Source organism: Chanos chanos, chromosome 9 (assembly GCF_902362185.1).
Source record: "Chanos chanos chromosome 9, fChaCha1.1, whole genome shotgun sequence".
Lineage (NCBI taxonomy): Eukaryota > Metazoa > Chordata > Actinopteri > Gonorynchiformes > Chanidae > Chanos > Chanos chanos.
In genome coordinates, this window is record NC_044503.1 from 29,644,382 (window position 1) to 29,666,736 (window position 22,355).

Below are 22,355 nucleotides of genomic sequence, written 5' to 3' on the forward strand. Positions count from 1 at the left end.
AACCTGAAATCTTACAGTGGCCAATCTATGACTCAGTGGTTCATTATTATCCAGGTGTAAGACCAGTGTGAAGGCTCAGCAGATATAAAAAGTGTGATCAGTAAAATGAAAACTGATGACACCGAGATCTGGGAAGAGGGAAGTCAGAATAATTAGAGAAAGTGTTGGACGTAAATAAGTCAGAAAAGTTGAGGAAATGGAAAAGAATCATTTAAAGCCCATAGAGAAGAAAACTTAACATCTGGATTCAGTCACACATTGGAGATCTTAATTCCATATTCACAACAGTGACACTGTTTATAAAATAAAACAGTCAGGACAGAACAGAGAGAATACATATGAAGAGAATGGATTCAGTGACTATGCTACAGTATATGATATGTGCGGTACTAGTCAAAAACCATTTCAGAGAAATGGCATGAATAGTGAGTGATTTTGCCAAACAAATATTGTCTATGGAAAAATAACAGGCAATAGGTCTCTGTCATGTAAAATTTCCAGTCTACGGCCTAGATCGTTCACAATATTTGGAAGTCTGTAGTATAATGTTTCCACTTTCTCTGTAAAGACTCAGTCTAGGCCTTTTGCTAGGTTGTATAGCCTTCTGCCGTTTAAATGAAACATCACAGTTTTATTCATTTCACCTTGTGCATTGTTTTTCATGCAGTACTTTGTCATGCTACCCTGTCATGTTGTTATATGTGTTGAAATGGTTTTCCCTGCTCTGCTGAATGAATTAATATTGGAGAAATTTGCAAACAAGCTCTCCTTTAAAAAAAAAAAAAAAATAACAGATGACTTAGACGACTGAAAATTGCAATAAAATGAAGTTTTTTTGTGAGGGCCCTTAGCAGGCATTCCACAAACACCGAAACTCTTAATTTCTCTAATGTGTGTCCTTAGAAAGGGAAATCACCATTTGCCGTCATTAACAACAGTCATGTTGTAAAATAATTAAGTAAAAACATTCACTGAGACTGAGGGAGATTCTGGATGATTGTGCAGGTCTCTAGGCATAAACAGGATGAAACAAATGACTTCTGGGAACTTACAGGTTTAGGGTTCAGACTTCAAGTATACACATCGACAATTCAATTCCAAACTACCAAAGGGAAAACCAGGTGTATTTGTCCAAAAACAGAACAGGACTAGACCAACCTAAACAGGTAGAACTAATGATTCACTAAGAAAGCAGCAAGCTTATATGCAAATATAACACAGAATGGCCAGCAGAGGGGGGAAGAGAGAGAGAGTGTGTGACAATTAGCAGAGAGCGTTTTCCAAACCCAGATCCCTTTGAGATAAGATGAAGTGATGAAATTTTAGGTTAATTACTCCACTTGAATTGTTAAATCTGACAATAAATGAATTGTCAGTAAATTTAAACATCAAGCTTTTACTCCCTTCAAATCTGTTAGAAAATCATGCTGAGAAAATAATCAGTGAAATTCATGTAAATCATTTTTAACCATCATATAACCTTACTGTCAGTTAACTGGATGTGATGTGAAGTGTAGAATGTTGATATCAGTTTGTTAAACATAATAACGGACATTTGACGTGAGTTAATGCAGAGACATTATCAGATCTAACCGTGCTATTTCATTGTTAGACAACACTTCACTGGTAAGACCCTCAGAGGAAAGAGTTTACAGTAAGTATAGAAGAATGGAAACATTCTCTCAGTAAAAGTGTGTTTGAAGGTGTGTAGGTGTGTGTTATTTAGAGGATCAGAGAATGAGAGTTTTCCTCTGTCCCAGTCCAGTTCCACTCTGATCCTCCGGAGTTTGTTATTCACATTTAGAGGCATCCATGACTGTCCTGGGCAGTGTGTCTGATATTGTCCATTGTTACACCACACAAACCAGATTCCATCAAACACCTTTTCCCCTTTCGTCTGGTTCGACTCCATGGCCACATCCCAGTCTGCACAGTTCTCAACATCAACATCCCAGCAGTGTGTCCCTGAATTAAAGCCCTCAGAGCCCAGCACACATGCATATCTATCAATTCTCTCTGGATTATCAGGAAGCTGCTGTTTCTTATAACCATAACCCACACTGGTCAGATCCTCAGACAGGAAGAGATATGGTTGTGCAGTGTTGGGGTCCAGAATCACAGGAGCTGAAGAGAGAGAATAGAGACAGAGAGAGATTGATTATACAGTATGTTTACATATTCAAAATTATTCACATGTTTGTGTGTGTGTGTTTGTGTGTCGCTGTGTGTGTGAGAGTGTGTGTGTACATATTTCCGCTAATATAGGAGGACATTATACTGAAAGGGCTGGCAACGCCAAAAACTTAGGTCAAAACCACAGCCCCGCTAGTAAACAAAATGCATAGGTGCTCTCAGAAATGTTAAACTAAAACTAAAAACTATAGAGTTAAGGTGTTTTCTTTGGTTGGGGTTAGTTTTAGGCTTTGGGATAGGTTGTTATTTTCTACTAATATAGACTATATATTATAAATACATCTGTCTCCCTCACTTAGAATATAGACTCTATATTATAAATACATGTCTCCCTCATTTAGAATATAGACTCTATATTATAAATACATCTTTCTCTCTCATTTATAATGTAGACTCTATATTATAAATACATCTGTCTCCCGCTCTAATATTTCACGAACAGACTGCCTCAATCCCAGTTTCTTTTAGGAAAAGACTCTGTCATCCTACAGTCAGACCAATATCTGACGAAAACTCTTAGTGACCGTTAAGCGCAGTGGTAAAATGTCACCTGAAGTTTGTTAAATTTTCCCTCTTTCGGTCTCATTATCCAGTAATCAAACTTACTGTACTGAACAATCTCCTGCATCTTCTTCCAGACTCTGAACTTCAGGTTGCCCAGGTGCTTTGCCACATTGATCAGTGCTCCTGAAACCACCTCTGGATCCTGCAGTGTGCACTGGGCTCTGGAATAACATTCAGGAGTCAGTGCTGCTGTGGGTTTTGAGTCACAGAAAAAGAAGAGAACTAAGAGTCAAGAGGTTGCTTACTTTTGCTTTGTGTCCTCAAAGTTCTGTGAAAGGAGAGCAAAGGATTTAACCATCAGATACCTACCGAATAATTCTGATTTATTGATGGGGGGGGGGGGGGGTGGTAGAGAGAAGGTAGAGAGGGATAAATAGAGAACAAGGAAATGACAGAGGGTGAAGAATCTTTCACCTTCAGGACAGAGATGTCTTCAGCTTTTATCACCGCCTCTATTGTTCTGATTTTTTGTGAAAGAACAGATATCTCTCTGATCATTTTTTTGTTCTTCTCCTTCATCATTTGACTCTTCTGCTCCTCTTCCTCTCTCAGTGCAGCTATATTTATTGCCTCTTCATATCGTAGAAACTGGTGAAGTTTCTCAAACTCTTTTCTAATCTGTGTCTCTGTGTGCTTCACCTGTAACTGAAATGAGAAATATTTAGATTTGAGTTAGTTGTGTAGTTTTGATGATGTTTATATAATGTTTTGCTGATGTTTATTTCTGCGATGTAACGTTAATGTTTCCATTTATATATTAGACATTGTTAATACATACTCATTCTTCATTTCTCATTATTCTCACCTTAATGTGTTCTGCTGTTTTATCGCAGGTCAGTTTGACCTTTTTAAAGATCTCCAGTTTCTCCTGTAAGGGCTTCAATGCAGTCTTCAGCTCTTCCTGGAATAAAATAACAATTTACAGAAAAAAAAGTTGATAAATTTAAACTATTTAGATGTGTGCTTTCCTAATGTACAATTTTCCCTCGACAGAAGCTAGATTATTCTCACTTAACAAGATTTAGAAAATTTGTGTTGTAGCGTACAGATAAAAATGTATGAGCCAGTTGTGTTTCCTGTATATAAAATTTCTGTATTTTAGGAGGTTTTATGTGTGTCAGTGTTGTCAAGCTCTTAAGATGAACACATCTCCTCTGACACTGATGTTGCTGTTGTTGGGATTTGGGAATGTGGGAATAATAAGTGTAAACTGGTTGAGACTGGGAATTACTGTCATGGACTGTGAGGTGTCCTGTGTGTTCATCCACACAGAGTTGAGGAGTAAAGGGATGCTGGTTTGTGGGAAAATAAAACACTGTTCTTGACTGGCCCGTCAGCATCTAACTGGGTGTTTCTATTGGACAATCACCAATGTAACTGATACAATCTCATATGAAGCATGACCAGACCAGGATGGCCAATGTCGCATTTTTAATTACAGGTGTTTAACTTTTTATAAGTTAACTGGTTTTTTCCCCCCTAGGGTTTGTGAACAGGGTTAATTAATTGCATATTTCTAACTGCTGTTTGAATCATTACTATTTTGACAGTTTTGCTTAAGCCCTATATATGGTATTACTTATTCCACCTCTCTCACACGTTCATGGTGCACCACTCACGCTGGTAGGTCGACTGGAGGGATACCCATATTATGTATGGTAAAATTATTTTGCTTTCATTTGCATCTGTTTATATACTGTTATTTGCTGTGATAGAGATGCTGGTGTGCAGTGGTTCCTCCCTGTAGACACCACAGGGGGACGCAGAGTCAAATAGTGGCTGTGGAAACACTTTAGAGCACAGACAGAATGGGCACCAACTCTGTGTTTGTGTGGGTGTGTGTGCGTGTGTGGGCTTTTTTTCTTACCCAATTACTTATTTTGACTTGATCAAATTCCTTTATTATTGTAAGTTCTCACACAACCCCCGACACCTATACAGGAAACTGGAGACTTGAGCCCCAGGTGTGGGTGTATTACATATTTGCTAATATATTCCATGATACAAAGGCAGCACAAAAGAAGAAATCCAAAGTTTTGGAAGGAGCAACACCATATTTGCTTAGGGAGGGAAGATTTATTGTAAAATTAAAAAGAAATAATAATATTAGTTAATTAAAGAATTAATATTATTAATATTTTAATATTCATTAATTTTAATAATAATACATTTGAAAATTAAATGGCCAGGAAAAGGGGCTTACCCTGTAACCAGGAGCAGCCTCATCCACTGGACAAAATTTGTGGCCTGCGTGTTTCTCTGAATCCCGACACACCACACACACGGGCTGTTTCTCATCCAGACAGAACAGTTTGAGTTTCTCACTGTGCAGACTGCAGAATTCCTCAGACCCTGATGAAGTTTTCTGAGATTTTCCCTTTAAAAAAGCCTCACACAGGTTCTTTAACACAAGGTTAAGGGGAGGATTGGATTTTGAGGCTCTTCTGCAGACTGGACACTCCTTGGGAGTTTTTATCCTCCAGAACTGCTGCAGACAGATTTTACAGACACTGTGACTGCATGACAGGACAACAGGCTCTTTAAAAATGTCACGGCACACAGGACAGGAGAAATCCTCTTCTGATAATGTGGACTGAGAAGCCATGACAGTGTAACCAGTGTACCACGTCCGCTCCTGCTGTGACGCCCTGGATAGCAACTGTACTTTCACCTTATGATTTCGGGTTGCAAATCAAAGCGTAAATTCACACGAACCTTCGTCTTCTGCCTGTGCTCCACTTTGATCTGCAGGCTCTGTAAATGCTTTATTCTAAGTTTGTTTAACCGTGGTTTAATTTAGGGTTGATTCGTGGAATCTGTTTGTAAGTTAGAGCTCTTTTGCGTTTAAAATACACTGAGACTTTCTGTCTTGCTTTCGTTCTTACTCTGTCTTACTTACTTCCTGTATGAGAGGGCAAAGTTTCAGATGAAGTATTCTGATTGGTTTACAATACCTTGTGTTTTTAATATGACGGAGGTAGCAAAATCTCCCTCTACAGGGCTAAGTATAAAGTTTTTTTCTTTTTTTTTCTTTTTTTCTAGCTCCTAAAACCACCTGCGGGCGTCCCATAACGTTCTTTGGTGGTACGCTGCCTCCAGTGCTCAGTTAAAGAGAAACTTCTCTATGTCGCTTGGAAGAAGCAGCCCCGTGACCAAAACAAATGGGTGTATTTTGACCATGATTATGCAGTGGACGTACAGAACAAGAGGAAGGTATACATACTCGTTAAAAAGGCGCCGGAGGAGAATGGAACACGCTTCGAAACTCCGTTAACCAGAATGCACGTTTACCATCCTGGTAAACGCGCATCATCCTGTACACCAGTGCCACAAACAGCGGAAGATCTGTGGAAACGAGGATTCAGCGTGGGCAAAGTCACGCGTGGGACGAAGAGCGAGGGCATAAGGGAGGAAACGCTAGCCCGACTTCTGCCGTGGGAGACGTCCAAGACTCGGCGTGGTGGAAATAAGAACCAGTTTCAGCAACAGGTTCGGGAGAGATTGAGACGAGTATCGTCGGACGGAGTCAGGAGCTACAGCAGGGGATGGGAGAGCGATTCACTCCTGACTCTTTATAATCGGATTATAATGACAGCTGATGCCTACAGTTAGGATCAAAATTATTCATACCTAAGCCAAATTTGGATTTATAGTTAGTTTTGATTTGACCAGTAGGTTTCATCTGGCTGGAAATGACATAACCAAGTGACAAAAGACGGTAAGACATTGTGTCAGAGATGTTAATGGTAAATTTTAACTAACTTTAACTGTTTTTGTCCATTTTTACTAAAAATGTTGTGTCCAAAATTATTTTTAACCCTTGAAATTGTCGCAAATTTGTGAGAAAATGAAGCTCTTATACCATTCCAAATGGTCCTAGTAATTTCTACTTTGTTCTAGAGTATTCTAATCGACTATAAATTGAGAACAATTCATGCAGTAGTTCTCATTTGCCATTTTAAACTCGACCCTAACCTGACTGGTTGGTTAATGGACTTTTTAACTGATACAGTAGGTCACAGTGTGTTAACGGCGTTCTCTCTAACCAGCTCTACTCATCTGCTGGCTCCCCTCAAGGCTGCCCCCCCCCCCCCCCCCCCCCCCTTCTTTACATCACATACACTAATGAGTGGCACAGCAACTATAAGAACAGACACATCCTAATGTTTGCTGATGATTCTGTTATTCTCAGCCTTCCTGTACGGGGAGGAACAGGATCATGGGCTGGTGGTGGATTACTTTGTGGTTTGGTGTGATGAGTCTTTCCTCCAACTTAATGTGCCGAAAACAAAAGACATGATCATTGATCTCAGAAAGGCATCACCTAGCACACTGCCAACTGTTATAAAAGGTACTGGCATTGACCTAGTGGAGAGCTACAAATATTTGGATTTTGTTCTTTATAATAAACTGAGTTTCCAACCCCATGTTGATGCTACCTCTAAAAAGGTCCAGCAAAGACTTTTTTTTCGTGAGGAAAATCAACTCTTTTAATGTTTCTACTGACATGATGACTCTGTTTTATAGAAGTTTCATTGAATCCGTTTTAACCTTTTGTATAATTGCTTGGTTAGGAAATATAACACTATCCAATAAGAACAGACTTGGAAGTCTTGTTAAAATGGCCAGTAAGATCTGAGGGAGAGGAGCCAGGCCAAGTGTTTGGTCATTTATAATAGGCAGGTCCTTAGGAGGACACATGGTATATTGGACTGCCAGGACCCTCCACTCCATATGGAGTTTGAGCTATTGCCCTCAGGCCGTGATTACTCCATGTCTCTTTCATCCCAAATGCTATTAATATGCTCAATGGCAATTAACACTCTGGGCGGCATTCCTTGCACTACCCTGGCACATTTGCACTCTTGCACATTTGTATTTAGCAGGATTTCCATTTTCCTGTGCTATTTTTTAAAAATTAATTAATTAATTATTTTTGTTTTGTTTTGTAAAAAAAAAGTAATTTATTGTTTGTTGCTGTTGTCCATTTGAGTTCTGTCACTAAGTGAACCCTTGCTGCATAACAAGTTTCCCCTAGTAGGACAATAAGATAATCTTGAAAGACCTCTGCTCAGTTACTAGTCAATTGCAAGTCATGGCCAAAACCAGAGAGCTTAGTGAGGACCTCTGGTTGCACATTGTGGCTGCTCACAACACAAGGAAAGAAAATAAGGCCATATCCAAGTGTTTTCAAGTGCCAGTGGCCACAGTGCAAAGCATAATCTAAAGTACAAGGAGTTCTACACTGTGAAAAATCTCAGAAGGCAGGGGTAGGAAGCCAAAAGTGACCCCTGTGCTGGCAAGAATGGCAGTGTGAGAGACCAAGAAGAATCCAAGGATCGCCACCAAGGCCATCCTGATGAGTGTAAGCAATTCTGGTACCAATATCTAAAGGCAGACACTCCAGCGGACACTGCACAAGGCTGGTCTCAATGGACGCTGACCAAGGAGGACTCCACTTCTCCAAGACAGAAAAGAAGAAAGCTTTTGGTCATCAATTCTGTGCTTGGATGACCAAAAGTTTTCTTCTTTGTCCAGGTGAGCTTTTGCAAAGGCTAGGCGAGCCTTTGTGTGCCCGTCTTGGAGAAGTGGAAACTCAGTCACAATGTGCAACCAGAGGTCCCCACTAAGCTCTTTGGTTTCGGCCATGACTTGCAATTGACTAGGAACTGACTAGAGAACTACTTGAGCTGTTCTCAATTTATTGTTGATTAGAACGCTCTAGAAGATGGTAGAAATTACCAGGGCCATTTGGAATAGTATAGGAGCTTGCATTTTCTCATAAATTTGCGACAGTTTGAAGGGGTATAAATAATTTTGGACATTTTTAGTAAAAATGAAAAAAAAAAACCCATAGAAATAGTTGAAATTTATCATTAACATTTCTGACACAATGCCTTACCATCTTTTGTCTCTTGTTTATGTCATTTCCAGCCAGATGAAACCTATTGGTCAAATCAAAATTCACTATAAAGCCAAATTTGGCATGGGTATGAATAATTTTGGGCTTAACTGTATGTACCGTATCATAGACAGAAAGCCACAAGACACAATATGACAGGCTGTCACAGCCTGCACCACATCTTTTGGACTCTTGTTTTGATATGTCTTTGTGCTCCTCTTCCGTGTGTGTTTCCACCCCTCACCTGATCCTGTTTGTCTCATTTATTAACCTCGTTCCCCCCTTGTTAAGTTTATCCAATCATGTTTGCCCTGTTTAGTTTTCCTCTTGTATTTAAGCCCTTGTGTTTCCCCTGTCTCTGGTCTATCGTTGTTTGTGTTTGTTTGTACACTGTTATGCTGCACCTTTTTGTTACTGGTTTTTGTTCCAGTTTGCACGTGTATTTTTATCTTCAGTTTGCAAGTAAAGTCCTCCGTTTTGTCACTTCCATCATTGTGTTTTGCACTTGGGTCCTGCACCACTCCACCAGCGTGACACAAGCTCCTGAGGGGCCCCACTCTGTGGCAAGCCCCTTCCATTGCCAAAGGCAACATAGCACCTTTTTTGCTGGAAGCTCATTTCAATGGTTTGTATTGTAGTTTGAATTTTCTTGTTTTATTTGACTTTATTTATTTTTTGGGGCCTTGGATGTTACAAGTGCAATGTTTCCAATGTAAATTGAATGTATTACCATTATAAAATACTCTCTTTGATTGTAAATGGGTTAAACAACACAGCAAAATGATAGCTGAAACAAAAAAGAAGATAAATATAGCATTTTGGCAGGAAACAAAAAAAAAAGCTTTTAGGAATACTTTCTTCTCATCATACAAAAATAGTGAAAAAGAAGAGGAGTTAATATACTGATCTCAAATTCGATTCGGTTTGAATTCATATCTGAAATGCCATAAAGAGGGCAGATTTGTTCTGATAAAGGGGATAGACCAAACAGACCAAAAAGAGGTGACTTTTTTTCATGTTTATGCTCCCTCTGGGAGTGATTTTTTTTTTTTTTTTTTTTTTTATAGAAGGTTGTTTGACTTGATTGCGTCAGAAACGTACGGGACCCTGATCTGTGCAGGAGATTTTAATATGCTTCTTAACCCTTTATTAGATACAACCAACAGTGTAAAAGAAGAAGGAATCCTACTGAAAAACGTATAAATAAAATACTCAAGGAAATGGGACTGATTGATGTTTTGCGGTCTCTGCATGAATTGCACCCAGGATATACCTTTTATTCTGCTCAACAAACAGTCTATTGAAGAATAGACCATATTTCTGTATGCATAACAAGAACTTACATAGATTGAAAGATTGTAAATTAGGCCAGAGGGATCTTTCAGACCATTTTGGGGTTTATCGAACTTTACATCTAGAAGGCAGACAGTGTAAAACATTGTGGAGGCTAAACACTGGCATGTTGAATGATCCCACTTTTAGAGGCTCAGTGGTGACAGACCTAGGCCGAGATTTACAGGACAATGAAAATGGGGATGTAAATCCTAGTATATTATGGGATGCGGCCAAAGCTGTTCTCAGGCTGAAGATCATTGCCAGGATGGCCATATTGAAAAAGATAAAAGCCCAAAAACTTTCAAATCTACAGGAAAAACTGAGAGATCTAGAACAAGCGCACACTGATAACAAAGAGCCCTCTTTTATACACCAAATTAGAAATGTCAAGCAGGAAATAGATAAAATACTAAATGAGGAAGTTGAGAAAAACTTAAAGTTTATGACGCAAAGATACTATGAGGCAGGCCCCAAAGCGACAAAATTGCCAGCTTGGAGGTTTAGAAAACAACAAGTAGAAAACACCATTTATAAGATTAGAGACCCTGTCACAAATAAGGCTACTAGTAGTCTGGATGGTATACAAAAAACATTTGAAACGTATTACAAATCTTTCTACTCCCAGCCGGGAATAGACAGCTAATAGACACACAATTATTGAATTTCTGAATTCCTCAGACCTCCGCATGCTTGGTAAAGTCATTAATGATACACTTGTCTCACCAATAACAAAGGTTGAGATAGACAGAGCTATTTCAAGCCTGAGCACTAACAAGTTCCCTGGTACTGACGGTTCCCCCCAGAATGGTATAAATCTATGAGAGATCACCTTCTCTCTTTACTGGAGACCTGTTTTAAATATATTTCAAAAAACAGATCTACCCCCCCGCCCCCCCACACTCTTCTTGGAGGGAGGCTTTTATATCAGTTATCACCATGGAAGGAACAGACAGGATGGACTGTAAAGGATATAGGCCTACTGAGCTAGCGCCTTTGTCATCCTCTTCACCATGTTCTTCAGAGGGAAGGAAGACCTTGTTGTCTGTGATAGTGGACTAGGGTGACTCGCTGCTAGATGCTTGTCACTTTCATACTCTGTGCATTTGATTACCACACTGCCACACTGATGAAGGGTCTCCAGAGTTGTCTCTAAGCGGATCCTCTCTGCTTTAGCATTTGCCCCAGTCCCTGCCCTCTCCATTTTCATCTCCATCTCTTTCTGTACATAAGCTGCTCTGACTCTGACAGCCTGCACCTCAGCTTGACTGGCCCACTTATGAGAGAAGATCTGGAAGAATATCTTGTAGACAGTTTAGATCTTGAGGAGCAGAATGGATGAGCAGAGATGGATTGTGTATCTTCACTCTCCTGTTTGATCTGAGCTTCATTGTTTTTCACGTCATGGTCTGGTGGAGATTTAACTTGTTGATGATCTCTAGTGCTGGTGATGTCAGAATCCATCTTTCTTTTGTGGTATTCCTTTGTGGAGTGTCATTATTTCACAGCTACCCATCAGTGTTGCCACACTGAGCTGTACTGGGCTTTCACAGTAAGTTAAACTCCACTACACTGAAACCTCCAAAGAATGGGCAAATTTGTTGTATTTGGCAAATTTTAGTGTAAGAAGGGTATGTGCCACTGAAGGTCCTCACAACAAAAGATAAGGTTCTGTGCCTAAAAAAAAGAGAAAAAAGAAAAATGTGAAATGCATAATGTGAAATGTTCAGGCCATGTAGGAGTTAGCAGAGCACTTCAAACAACAACAGGACTTGAAGACTTGACATCCAGATTTGTTAGAGGACACTGAATCTGTTAACACAGATCAGTTTTCATTATTCTAGAATATAATCTAACATCTTTTTCCATAGGGAGAACTGATTACACTAACAATCACAGATGATAGAAGAGACACATTTAGAATTGTGTAACTCTAACTTTGACCTTTAATCCCAGGTGAAGGACTCACCTCTGTCTTTACAAGGAGAAATATTTAAGAGATTATGTCTTTTTATTTGACAAACTATGAATAGGATGAGATTAAGTGAAACATATGTAACACATGATTAACTAGGTGAACCAAGGGAAACTAGGAGGTGAATACAAAAGCCTAACATAAAAATGCCCAGCAGAGGGCGAGAGAGAGAATTGGGGCGTGACACCTGGTTCATAGGTCTTCAGGAAGCAGGATATGCACAAACTCCAAGTCAAAGTCCATATTACAAAATGAATAATTAAACCACATCTGATTGGAAATTTAATGTCTGACTTTAAAGACATGGGAGCAGAGAGCAGGAACCTCACTGATCTCAGTATAGCACAGAGAATCAGCACACACTGTAACACACACACACGCATACATACAGAGATTTTATTAATTTATTTATTTCACTTATGTTTTTTGACAGACACTGATAAACAAAAGTTCTGCTAAGCCAAATAGAAGACAGTTTTAACTGTAATGCTTGACCCACACCACACGGTTACAGAGAGGATCTGTGTGCTTGCGTGTGTGTGTAAGAGAGAGATGGACAAATGGACAGATGGATGGACAGAATTTGACATATGTGTCTAACAAACGAAAATGCACAACCAGGAAAGGACTATATATGGTTTGGTGTACTAAGTAAAACAAAACTCTTTGTGGGATTTTGAACTGAAAACAGGAAAAAGAAAATATTTTTTATTCATACATTTCTTTAGGGGTAGCCTGTGTTACATGGCATACTGTAAAATAAAGAAAATGAGCTGTAAAAATCTCTTATATTGGCAGATGGGGATCGTTAAAATATTTTTGACCAGCAAGAAGCCAGTAAATGTTGAGACAAGAGAGGAAGAAGAAAGAAGGTGAGGACTTCACATAAAACATCAGAAAATAATATGACCTGGTTTTTACTTGATTTTGATCGCCATTATTTAATTAAAGTTACAATTGAATTTTAATCTTATCTTCATGATATGATATCAGACACTGAAAACACTCTCTGAAATGTGAAATGAATGCTCTTAACCCTTATACACATTTAAATCAGACATCACAAACAGAAATTTCACATTAATGTCAAGCTTTTTCTCATTTATCTTCATATGTTTGATCTTTCTGTGCTGTTCCACTGTTTCACTGATACACTGTCAAACTGTTACCTCTTGTAAGATCCTCAGAGGAGAGAGTTTACAGTAATTATAAAAGAATGGAAACATTCTGTCAGTAAAAGTGTTTGTGAAGGTTTGTAGGTGTGTGTTATTTAGAAGATCAGAGAATGAGAGTTTTCCTCTGTCCCAGTCCAGTTCCACTCTGATCCTCTGGAGTTTATCATTCACTGTCAGTGGAACAAATGGCCCTGCTGAGTCCTTTGACCAGTATTTACCATCATATAACCACACACACCAAACACCAGTGTTAAAGAATGTCTCTCCCTTTCTTTGGTTTGACTCTGTAGTCAGACCCAGGGTCCAGTTTGTGCTGTCCCCAAAATCAACATACCAGCAGTGTGTCCCTGAGTTTAAGCCCTCAGAACCCAACACACATGGATATTTATCAAATCTCTCTGGATTATCAAGAATCTGCTGTTTATCATCTCTGTATCTCACACTGGTCAGATCCTCAGACAGGATGAGCCATGGTCCTGCAGTGTTGGGGTCCAGAATCACAGGAGCTGAAGAGAGAGACAGAGGGTGAGAGACTAAACAAACACATAATATTTACATGTTTGGGCTATTTATTTATCGACATGGATTGTGAAAGTCCAGAATTGTGAAGAAAACAAAAAGAGAGAATCAATTAAACAACAACAACGACAATAATAATAATAATAATAATAATAATAATAATAATAGAGACAGTGGTTTGTATAATAGTAAAGTCAACTTTGCAAGTACATATGAATTACAGTGATATCAGTGCTGAGATTATTCAACCAAGTGTGTTAAAGAGTACTGCACTCTGTGTGTGTGTGTGTGTGTGTGTGTGTGTGCGTGTGTGTGTGTGTGTGTGTGTGTGTGTACATTTCTCTCTCTGTACACACACACACACACACACACTGGATAGCTCAGTCAGGTAACACCACTGCACAGTGCAGAACATCTGGAACCCCTGCCGGTTACCAAGACTAAGTGAAGTTGTTTTGTTACAATTAAGTTAATGTGTTAGAAGTATTGTTTTTGTTTTCTTTAGTAATTCTTTATCTGTTTCTGTATTTTGTTGCAGCCACTTTAAGAATTACAGGATGTTAGTAATAGGAAGTTATGTCACGTGATTAGCAATTAGGAAGTAAGTGAGCAGGATACTGAGAGCTGTTGTTTTATTATATCTGAGATAATCCAGCAACATCTGCATACATCTCATGCCTTTGGTAGCATCGTGGGTATGTACTGATCGTTTAATTGTTATCTGTGGTCGCAGACCATTATTTTTTGGGTCCGTGTTACATTCTGTGAGGTTAGATTCCAGAAATCCATTAGTTACGAGCTACTATTGCTATTGACTGCATTGTTCCTAGGCCACTGGAAGTTCATACGGGAATAATTACAAATAAATAAACGAAGAGATGACTGATTACATGTTAAAATATAGTGCTATATATTACATTTGAAGTTAAATTTACAATAAATACATACAACCTCTAACACTAAAAAATGAGAGGATTTAATTCATGTTAAAATTTAATTGATACATTTACATTGTGAATATCTGTACATGTTAAAAGCAAGCGTAGCGTTGATTATGCTTTGTATGTTTCAGTTTCACCCTTCTTTGCAACGTCAATAAACCTGTGGACAAGGGGTTGACTGTCTTCAGAGTCTTGATGTTAGGAAGGCGTTTATCTGACTGTCAAGTTATATACAGCACATATACCGAGGACAGAACAGAAGTACCTCCTGAAAGTCTACTCGAAGACATGAATGCAGCACTACGGACAATCCGTACTGCGACCATCACTAAAATCAATAACACAGCAACAGTGATCCTTGAGATGCTTGGCTATAAGATAGAGACTAGCCACAAGGAGCAGTATCCCCCATGGAGATGGAGGCTGGCGGCCAAGATCAAGGCAAAAGTTCGGAACTACAGAAAGGCAAAAGCAAAAAAGGGTTACCAGAGAAGTACAACAAGCTGTCCATACCTGAGGCCCTTCAGACTTCATACTACAAAGACTCATAGCCCTGGCCACCCACCTGAAGAGGTACACCAAAGAAATAGAAGCCAGGAGAATAAATCGGATGTTCTCCACTGTGCCAGCCAAGGTATACTCTCAGTGGCAGGGTAATAACAAAGGAGTAGATCCTCCAAAGCTGGAGACTGAACAATACTGGAAGAGCATATGGGAGAAAGAGGCATCGCACAACACCAGTGCTCAGTGGCTAGTGGACCTGAGAACAGACCACAGCACCCTCCCTGAACAAGATCCAGTAACCATCACAGGGGCAGACATCCAAGAAAGAGTCTCAGGTATGAAGAACTGGCCGGCACCTGGCCCTAACATGATCCATGCCTACTGGCTAAAGAAGCTAACTTTGCTCCATGAGGGCATGGCTGCACAGATGAACCAGCTGATAATGGATGGAACCCACCCTGAAAGGCTAACCAAAGGTAGGACAGTCCTGATCTTGAAGGATCCCCAGAAGGGAGCAATCTCATCCAAGGCTGATAACCTGCTTTTGCACAACATGGAAGCTCACGTCAGGCAACGTAGCAGATAAAATGAGTAGGCACATAGCTCAATACATGAGCAGGGCCCAGAGAGGTATCAGAAAGAACACCAGGAGAGCAAAACACCAGCTACTGGTAAATAAGACAGTCGCTTGAGACTGCAAGACCAGACAGACCAACCTGTACACCGCCTGGATTGACAACAAGAAAGCCTATGACTTGATGCCTCACACATGGATCCTGGAATGCTCAGAGCTGTATAAGATCAACAGGACACTAAGGGCCTTCATCAAGAACTCAATGGGGAAAACAACGCCAGAGGCCAATTTCAAACCAATAGCACAAGTCGCCATCAAATGCAACATATACCAAGGAGATGCTTTGTCCCTGCTGTTGTTCTGCATAGGCCTGAACCCCCTCAGCGAGATCATCATGAAAAGTGGCTACGGCTACCGACTACAGAACGGAGCAACCATCAGCCACCTCCTCTACATGGATGACATCAAACTGTACACCAGGAGTGAGTGAGACATCGACTCACTCATCCACACTACCAGGATCTGCAGCAATGACATCGGCATGACATTCCAGCTTGAGAAGTGTGGTCGGATGGTATCAAAGAGAGGAAAGGTAGTCAGAACTAAGGGGATTGTACTACTGGAGGGCAACATAGCAGAAGTCGAGGAAAGCCACACAGGCAAATTTCCCACAGGCAAATGGGAATCACAAAGAGGTTGCTAGGAAAGCAGCAACTGCCAAATACCTGCAGAGAGTAAGGCAAGTCCTGAGAAGTCAGCTGAATGGGAAAAACAAGGCCCTGGCTATCAACACCTATGCCCTGCCGGTCATCAGATACCCTGCTGGAGTAGTAAGCTGGCCTAAGGAGGAGATAGAAGCCACTGACATCAAGACAAGAAAGCTTCTTACAATGCATGGAGGATTTCACTCCAAATCCAGCATCCTGAGACTGTCCACTAAGTGGAATGAAGGAGGCCAAAGACTAGTGAGCATCAGAGCCAGTATCCAGGATGAGACAAGAAAGATCCAAGACTAAATCAGGTAGAAGGCAGCAGAAACCTCTGAAGGAAGAAGAACAGGGACAGGATCAGGAAATATCGTGGAAGGGCAAGCCCCTGCACAGCATGTGCCACCATCAAATAGAAGAAGTGGCTGACATTGAGAAATCCTACCGGTGGCTGGACAGGGCTGGATTGAAGGACAGCACAGAGGCACTGATCATGGCAGCACAGGAACAGGCCCTGAGTACAAAATCAATATAGGCCGAGGTCTACCACACCAGATAGGACCCCAGGTGAAGGCTGTGCAAAGAAGCCCCTGAGACAATCCGGCACATAACAGCAGGGTGTAAGATATGTGGTATAGTATACAGAAACATCTGTGCCGAGTATGAATTGGAAGTCCCAAGGTCAAAATCCACCTTCAGAGCTCCAAAATCGCCTGGTCCTGTCTCCTGCTTCGCCTCCAGGCCGCCCAGCCTCGTCTCCAGCTCCACCTCCAGTGCCTCCGGATCACCTACTTCTGTCTCCTGCTTCACCTCTGGACTGCCCAGTTCCGTCTCCCAGTCCTCCACCAGAGCCTCCAGGCTGTCCAGCTCCATCTCCTGGTCTGCCACCAGAGCCTCCGGATCATCCTGTTTTGCTTCCCAGTCTGCCACCAGAGCCTCCAGCCCCCAGCCCAGTCTCTTGCTCGACCCCTGTCATCTGCTGGTGTCCTCCGTGGCAGGAGCTGCGCATTTAGAGGGGAAGGGGTTTCTGTCACACCCTGTTCCTCATATTTCTCCCCCTCGTGATCAGTTTGGGTTCTGTTCCCCTGTTCCTCTCATTTTCCAGCTCCTCCTGTTTCATGCCCTGGTCCTCTGGTTTCCCTTTTTCTATTGGTCAGTGTGTGTTTTCCTGACCCCACGGTTCAGCTTTGTTTAACCTTGTTAGTTGAATCATTTGTTCCACCTGTCTTTTGGTAGTTCAGCCTCACTTAGTTCTGTATAAATACCCCTGCTTTTTTTTTTTTTTTTTGTCTGAAATTGTTTGGTTTTACCCTACATTGCGCTTGGTTTACTCTGTCTACTTGAAAGTCCTGAATCTACGATCTGTATGTTCTTTAAGTCCTGTTGTTATATTTGATCTTAATAAAGTAAAACATGACCTGCAAATGCATCCAGTAAATTAATTTTATTAGTTGACATTCTTTTAATTTTTCGTCTTTTTTCATCTCATTATCTTGTACATTAACTCACAGTATTGAGCAAAGTCCTGCATCTTCTCCCAGACACTGAACCTCAGGTTGCCCAGGTGCTTTGACACATTGATCAGTGCTCCTGAAATCATCTCTGGATCCTGCAGTGTGCACTGGGCTCTAAAATAACATTCAGGAGTCAGTGCTGCTGTGGGTTTTGTACCACTGAAAAAGAAGAGAGTTAAGAGACAGGTTACTTACCTTTTCTTTGTGGCCTCAAAGTTCTGTGAAAGGGGTCAGACAGATTAATCATCATTTACTGAAGGTTTATGATGTATTATAGTAAGAGAACGAGAGAGAGAGAGAGAGAGAGAGAGAGAGAGAGACAGAGACAGAGACAGAGAGAGAGAGAGATTCTTACTTTCAGAAAGAGAATGTCTTTTGCACCTATGTTGTCTTCTATGGCTCTGATTGTGTCTGACAGAGAGGAAATCTCTGTAGTCATCTTCTCAATCTTCTCTTTCACCATCTGACTCTTTTGTTTCTCTTCATCCTTCAAAGCAGCTATCCTGGCTCTCTCTTCGTCTCGTAGAAACTGGTGAAGTTTCTTGAATTCTTTCCTAATCTGCGTCTCTGTGTTTTGGGTCTGAATCTGTTTAGAGAACATTTAAAAAAGACTAAGTGTTTTCGTAAAGATTGTAGCTGCTGATTGTGTGAGACATTGTCAGAGGAGGAGCACAGGACAAAATTTATCATGGGTCAGTGTAACAGGGATATTATATAGAGCACTGTGACACTTGTAATGGTTATATTGTGCTGTGCCTTTAAGAGCACATTGCCTATTATGCCGCTGCGCCTGCGTATATTGGGGGGATTGGAGGAAATTAGTCTCTCTCTTGTGTGGAACAAGTGAAGTGCAGTGCTACCTGTCTGACTACTACCAAGAAAACCTGTATCGCGACAGCTTGTTTATCCTCATTTCTGTTTTATTTTTGCCAGTCTGAAGTGCATGTATGTCCAGATTAGAGTGCCGTTGAGACCCGGCATTACATGGTCGATGCTTTATTATTAAACTGACCCCTATGAGTACCGCCAACTACGTTGTCGTGCCTCTTCCATGGTGTCTCCAGTCTTCAACCTACGAAGCTAAAGCATTACACACTATAGTCATGTTTTTACTGACATGTCCACAGTCACAACATCTGTCTCTGCTCTGGAACAATGTGTCAACATGGAAAACATTAGACAAAAGTTTATTTTGATATTCTCCTTTTTGGTCCTCTTCACCTTTTAGGACTTCTATGTCAGTGGTTATATTTGTGTGTTCAGGGATCATGCATATATCACCTTTTTAGTGACTAACACACAGTAGAGTTTATTAAACTGATGAGGACCTTTCAGTTGCTGTGAGTCAGACATAAGTCATAACTCTATAGTAGGACATTTGTAACATTACATTATAACTGATCTGTACAGAACAAACAACAATACACACCATGTACATTCATCAGGAGATTAACCACAATCTGTCATCTCTGTCATGTCTAACTCCATCAGTGTAAGAAATTCATCTATACAGATTTAATATGAGTAAAATGATTTTGTTTACCAAGTAACAGCTTGGTTATTTGCAATGGACTTTGTTTATTTGTAATGGTTTTTGGTTATTTGTAACGGGTTGTGTCACATTAATTAGCACTTTTATTCATCTCTTAATAATCTTGGCGTCCCTCGTTCTTCCTTGGAATCAGAGACAAAACTAACTTGCTTTTAAGTGAACAGACAACGCTAACACGGAAGTGCCGGCGGAAGCGTCATCCCTCATGTGACATCCTTATAGTGTAAAAACTTTGTAAGTGTAAACCCCAGTGATTCCTCGGAGCGAGGAAACTGAGGAATTCCTCAGACATACACTCAGCTCCAAACTGCACTTCATAAATCACAACTCAATGTGTGCTTCCAGTTTACCCCTACCGGTCATAGTAAATGCAAGTGCAAATTCATCTACAGACAATGCAATCCCAAGCGTGTCAGTTTGCTCCAAAGTGCAAAGCTGCAGAGACCGCCTTTTGTGTTGGGCTGTGGAACTGCTGATCCGCTGTCAAGAAATCAGTCTTTGTCCCTGCATTCACCACACACTTTTCACTACAGGTCCCAGAATTTACGGAGACATGGATCTGACCAGAAAATACTGCAACTCCAGCTTCTCTCTCTACAAACTTCTTCTCCCACACTCTGCATTCATCTGGTCATGGAGGGGAACAGGTTTCCTCATTTCCATGCACAGAAAGTTCTTTCCCATCACTTTCCTATGCAATAATACCTCATTGTCATAGCTTCCCCAATCTCTGATGCACCAACCACTCTGCTGACTCCCCGTCAATCTTCATGAAGCGCCTGAAGACTCCTCTCCTCCGCAAAACCTTTACCTCCGCAAGTCACAAACTAAATCAACCTCCTATACTCAACCCCTATGTACCACCCTGAGAACTCTATCCTCTAAGGCACTACTTATCACTCCATGATGTATTCTACGTGGCACTTCTGCCTGTACTGACCTATGAGCACTGACTCTTTTTATGATGTAGATCAATGTAGCACTTAATTGTGATACTTGGCACACAATAGCTTATCTCCAAGGTAGCTCACTCTAGTATTGTTAATATATATTAGTACAATCTTTTCATAATAGAGCAAAAACCAAAATGTGTTATGTCTCACTCTTAAGTACCCAGGAGTCATGTTTATTCTTTTCACCTTAATGTGTTTTGCTGTTTCATCACAGGTCAGTTTGACTTTTTTAAAGATCTCCAGTTTCTCCTGTAAGGGCTTCAGTGCAGCCTTCAGTTCCCCCTGGAATAAAACTCCACTTCAGTGTCCATGTAGTTCATTTAGTTACATGTGCTTATGTCTAGTATCCAGAACATTCCTCTGTAACAACTATAGATGGCTGTTCTTTAATACTGGTTTAGTTTTTTCTGTTTCAGGGTCACTGATGTTCTTTGATATAAAAATTCTTAATGTTTCATATCAGAAATCAGATGATACAGAGTATTTCTTACCCTAGGACCATGAGCAGCCTCATCTACTGGACAGAATGTATGTTTTTTGTGTTTTTCTGACGTTTGACACACCAAACACACAGGCTGTTTATCCTCCAGACAGAAGAGTTTGAGTTTCTCACTGTGCAGACTGCAGAACTCCTCAGACTCTGCTGAAGATCTCTGACTTCTCTCTTTCACAGAAGCCTCACACAAGTGTTTCAAAGCCAGGTTAGAAAGAGGCTTTTCCTTTGAGGATTTTCTTCTGCAAATTGGACACTCCTTCGATCCTTTGTTTTTCCAAAACTGCTGCAGACAGGCTTTACACACACTGTGACTACATGACAGGATAACAGGATCTTTAAAGACGTCACAGCACACAGGACAGGAGAAATCCTCTTCTGATAGCGATAACTGAGAAGCCATATTGTAACTGGCCCACTCCTGACGTGACACTTTGAATCTCAAATTTACTTTCACTCTCTGATTTTTGATTAGAAAACAGCTTACAAACTCACAAAACTGTCTTGCTGTCTGGACAAACTTCACTCTGTAGACTCTCTGAATTCCTTATTCTCTGTCTCCTTACCAAAAATGAAACTTCAGCTTAAATCTTGGTTTATTTTTAAGGTTGAGCTCTTATTACATTCGAAGTAGACAAACGCAAGATGAATCACTTCCCTCTAGCAAAGTGCCAGTGGGTGGGATTTTTGGTAAAGATTTCCGATTGGTTCCTGTTTTTTTTTTTTGTTTTTTTTTTTAAAGTCATTTCAAAGGCAAGCAGTTATCCCCCTACAGGAGAAGGTATACATTACACTACATAAATAATTCAGCTTACTCAGGACCTTTGTCTAGTTTCAATTTAATATTACACTGTGTTATTATCCTGTAGAAGTGATATTATTTACAGTGAGAAATGCCTACATACACATTATATCATGGTTAATTATATCCTGCTCTAAAATCCTGTAAGGGTTTAATCACAGTCCTTAGTTGGCAAAGAAATACAGGGAATTGAACAAGACAAATTAGGAGAAAAAGGGAGACCCCACCCCCACACCCAAAAGACAAAACAAAAGAGGTAATGCTAGAGCTAAGGTTTATGCTCTTCATGGCTCAAAGACACTGAATCAGAGAGCCCATCCACATAAATGGAGTTTTGTATACTATACATACATACATTTCATCATATACTCAAAATTGTACCTTGTCTATTCATCTCGTGATGTTTTGTTACTTCAGCATGAAAAGCTGTTACCAGAATGAGAGAATTCTTTTATCCATTCTTTCTTCTAACTGTCATGAATGTGGGTGTAATTCCTCTTTTTGGGCCATAGGGGTCCTCAGTCTTTCTGTTGTCCTTGTCACATGTTCTGTTTCCCTAATGTTCATTATTGTTGTATGTGTATCACCTGTGTCTTGTCTTGTCTGTCTATTTAAACCCTGGTCTTTTGTTCAAACTTTGCTTAGTCTTTGAGCC

General features: G+C 40.4%; 1 protein-coding gene across 1 annotated transcript; it reads right to left on the reverse strand.

Moving 5' to 3' along the window:
• Nucleotides 1-1,090: 1,090 nt before the first annotated feature.
• Nucleotides 1,091-21,301, reverse strand: LOC115821037 (tripartite motif-containing protein 35-like). The gene is made up of 6 exons (XM_030784784.1): nucleotides 20,897-21,301; nucleotides 20,592-20,687; nucleotides 18,256-18,486; nucleotides 18,096-18,118; nucleotides 2,800-2,918; nucleotides 1,091-2,124 (listed from the first exon to the last, which is right to left on the reverse strand). Exons 1-6 carry the CDS (start codon nucleotides 21,299-21,301, stop codon nucleotides 1,598-1,600), a joined length of 1,401 nt encoding a protein of 466 aa, XP_030640644.1. The 3' UTR covers nucleotides 1,091-1,597.
• Between the last annotated feature and the right edge of the window lie 1,054 nt (nucleotides 21,302-22,355).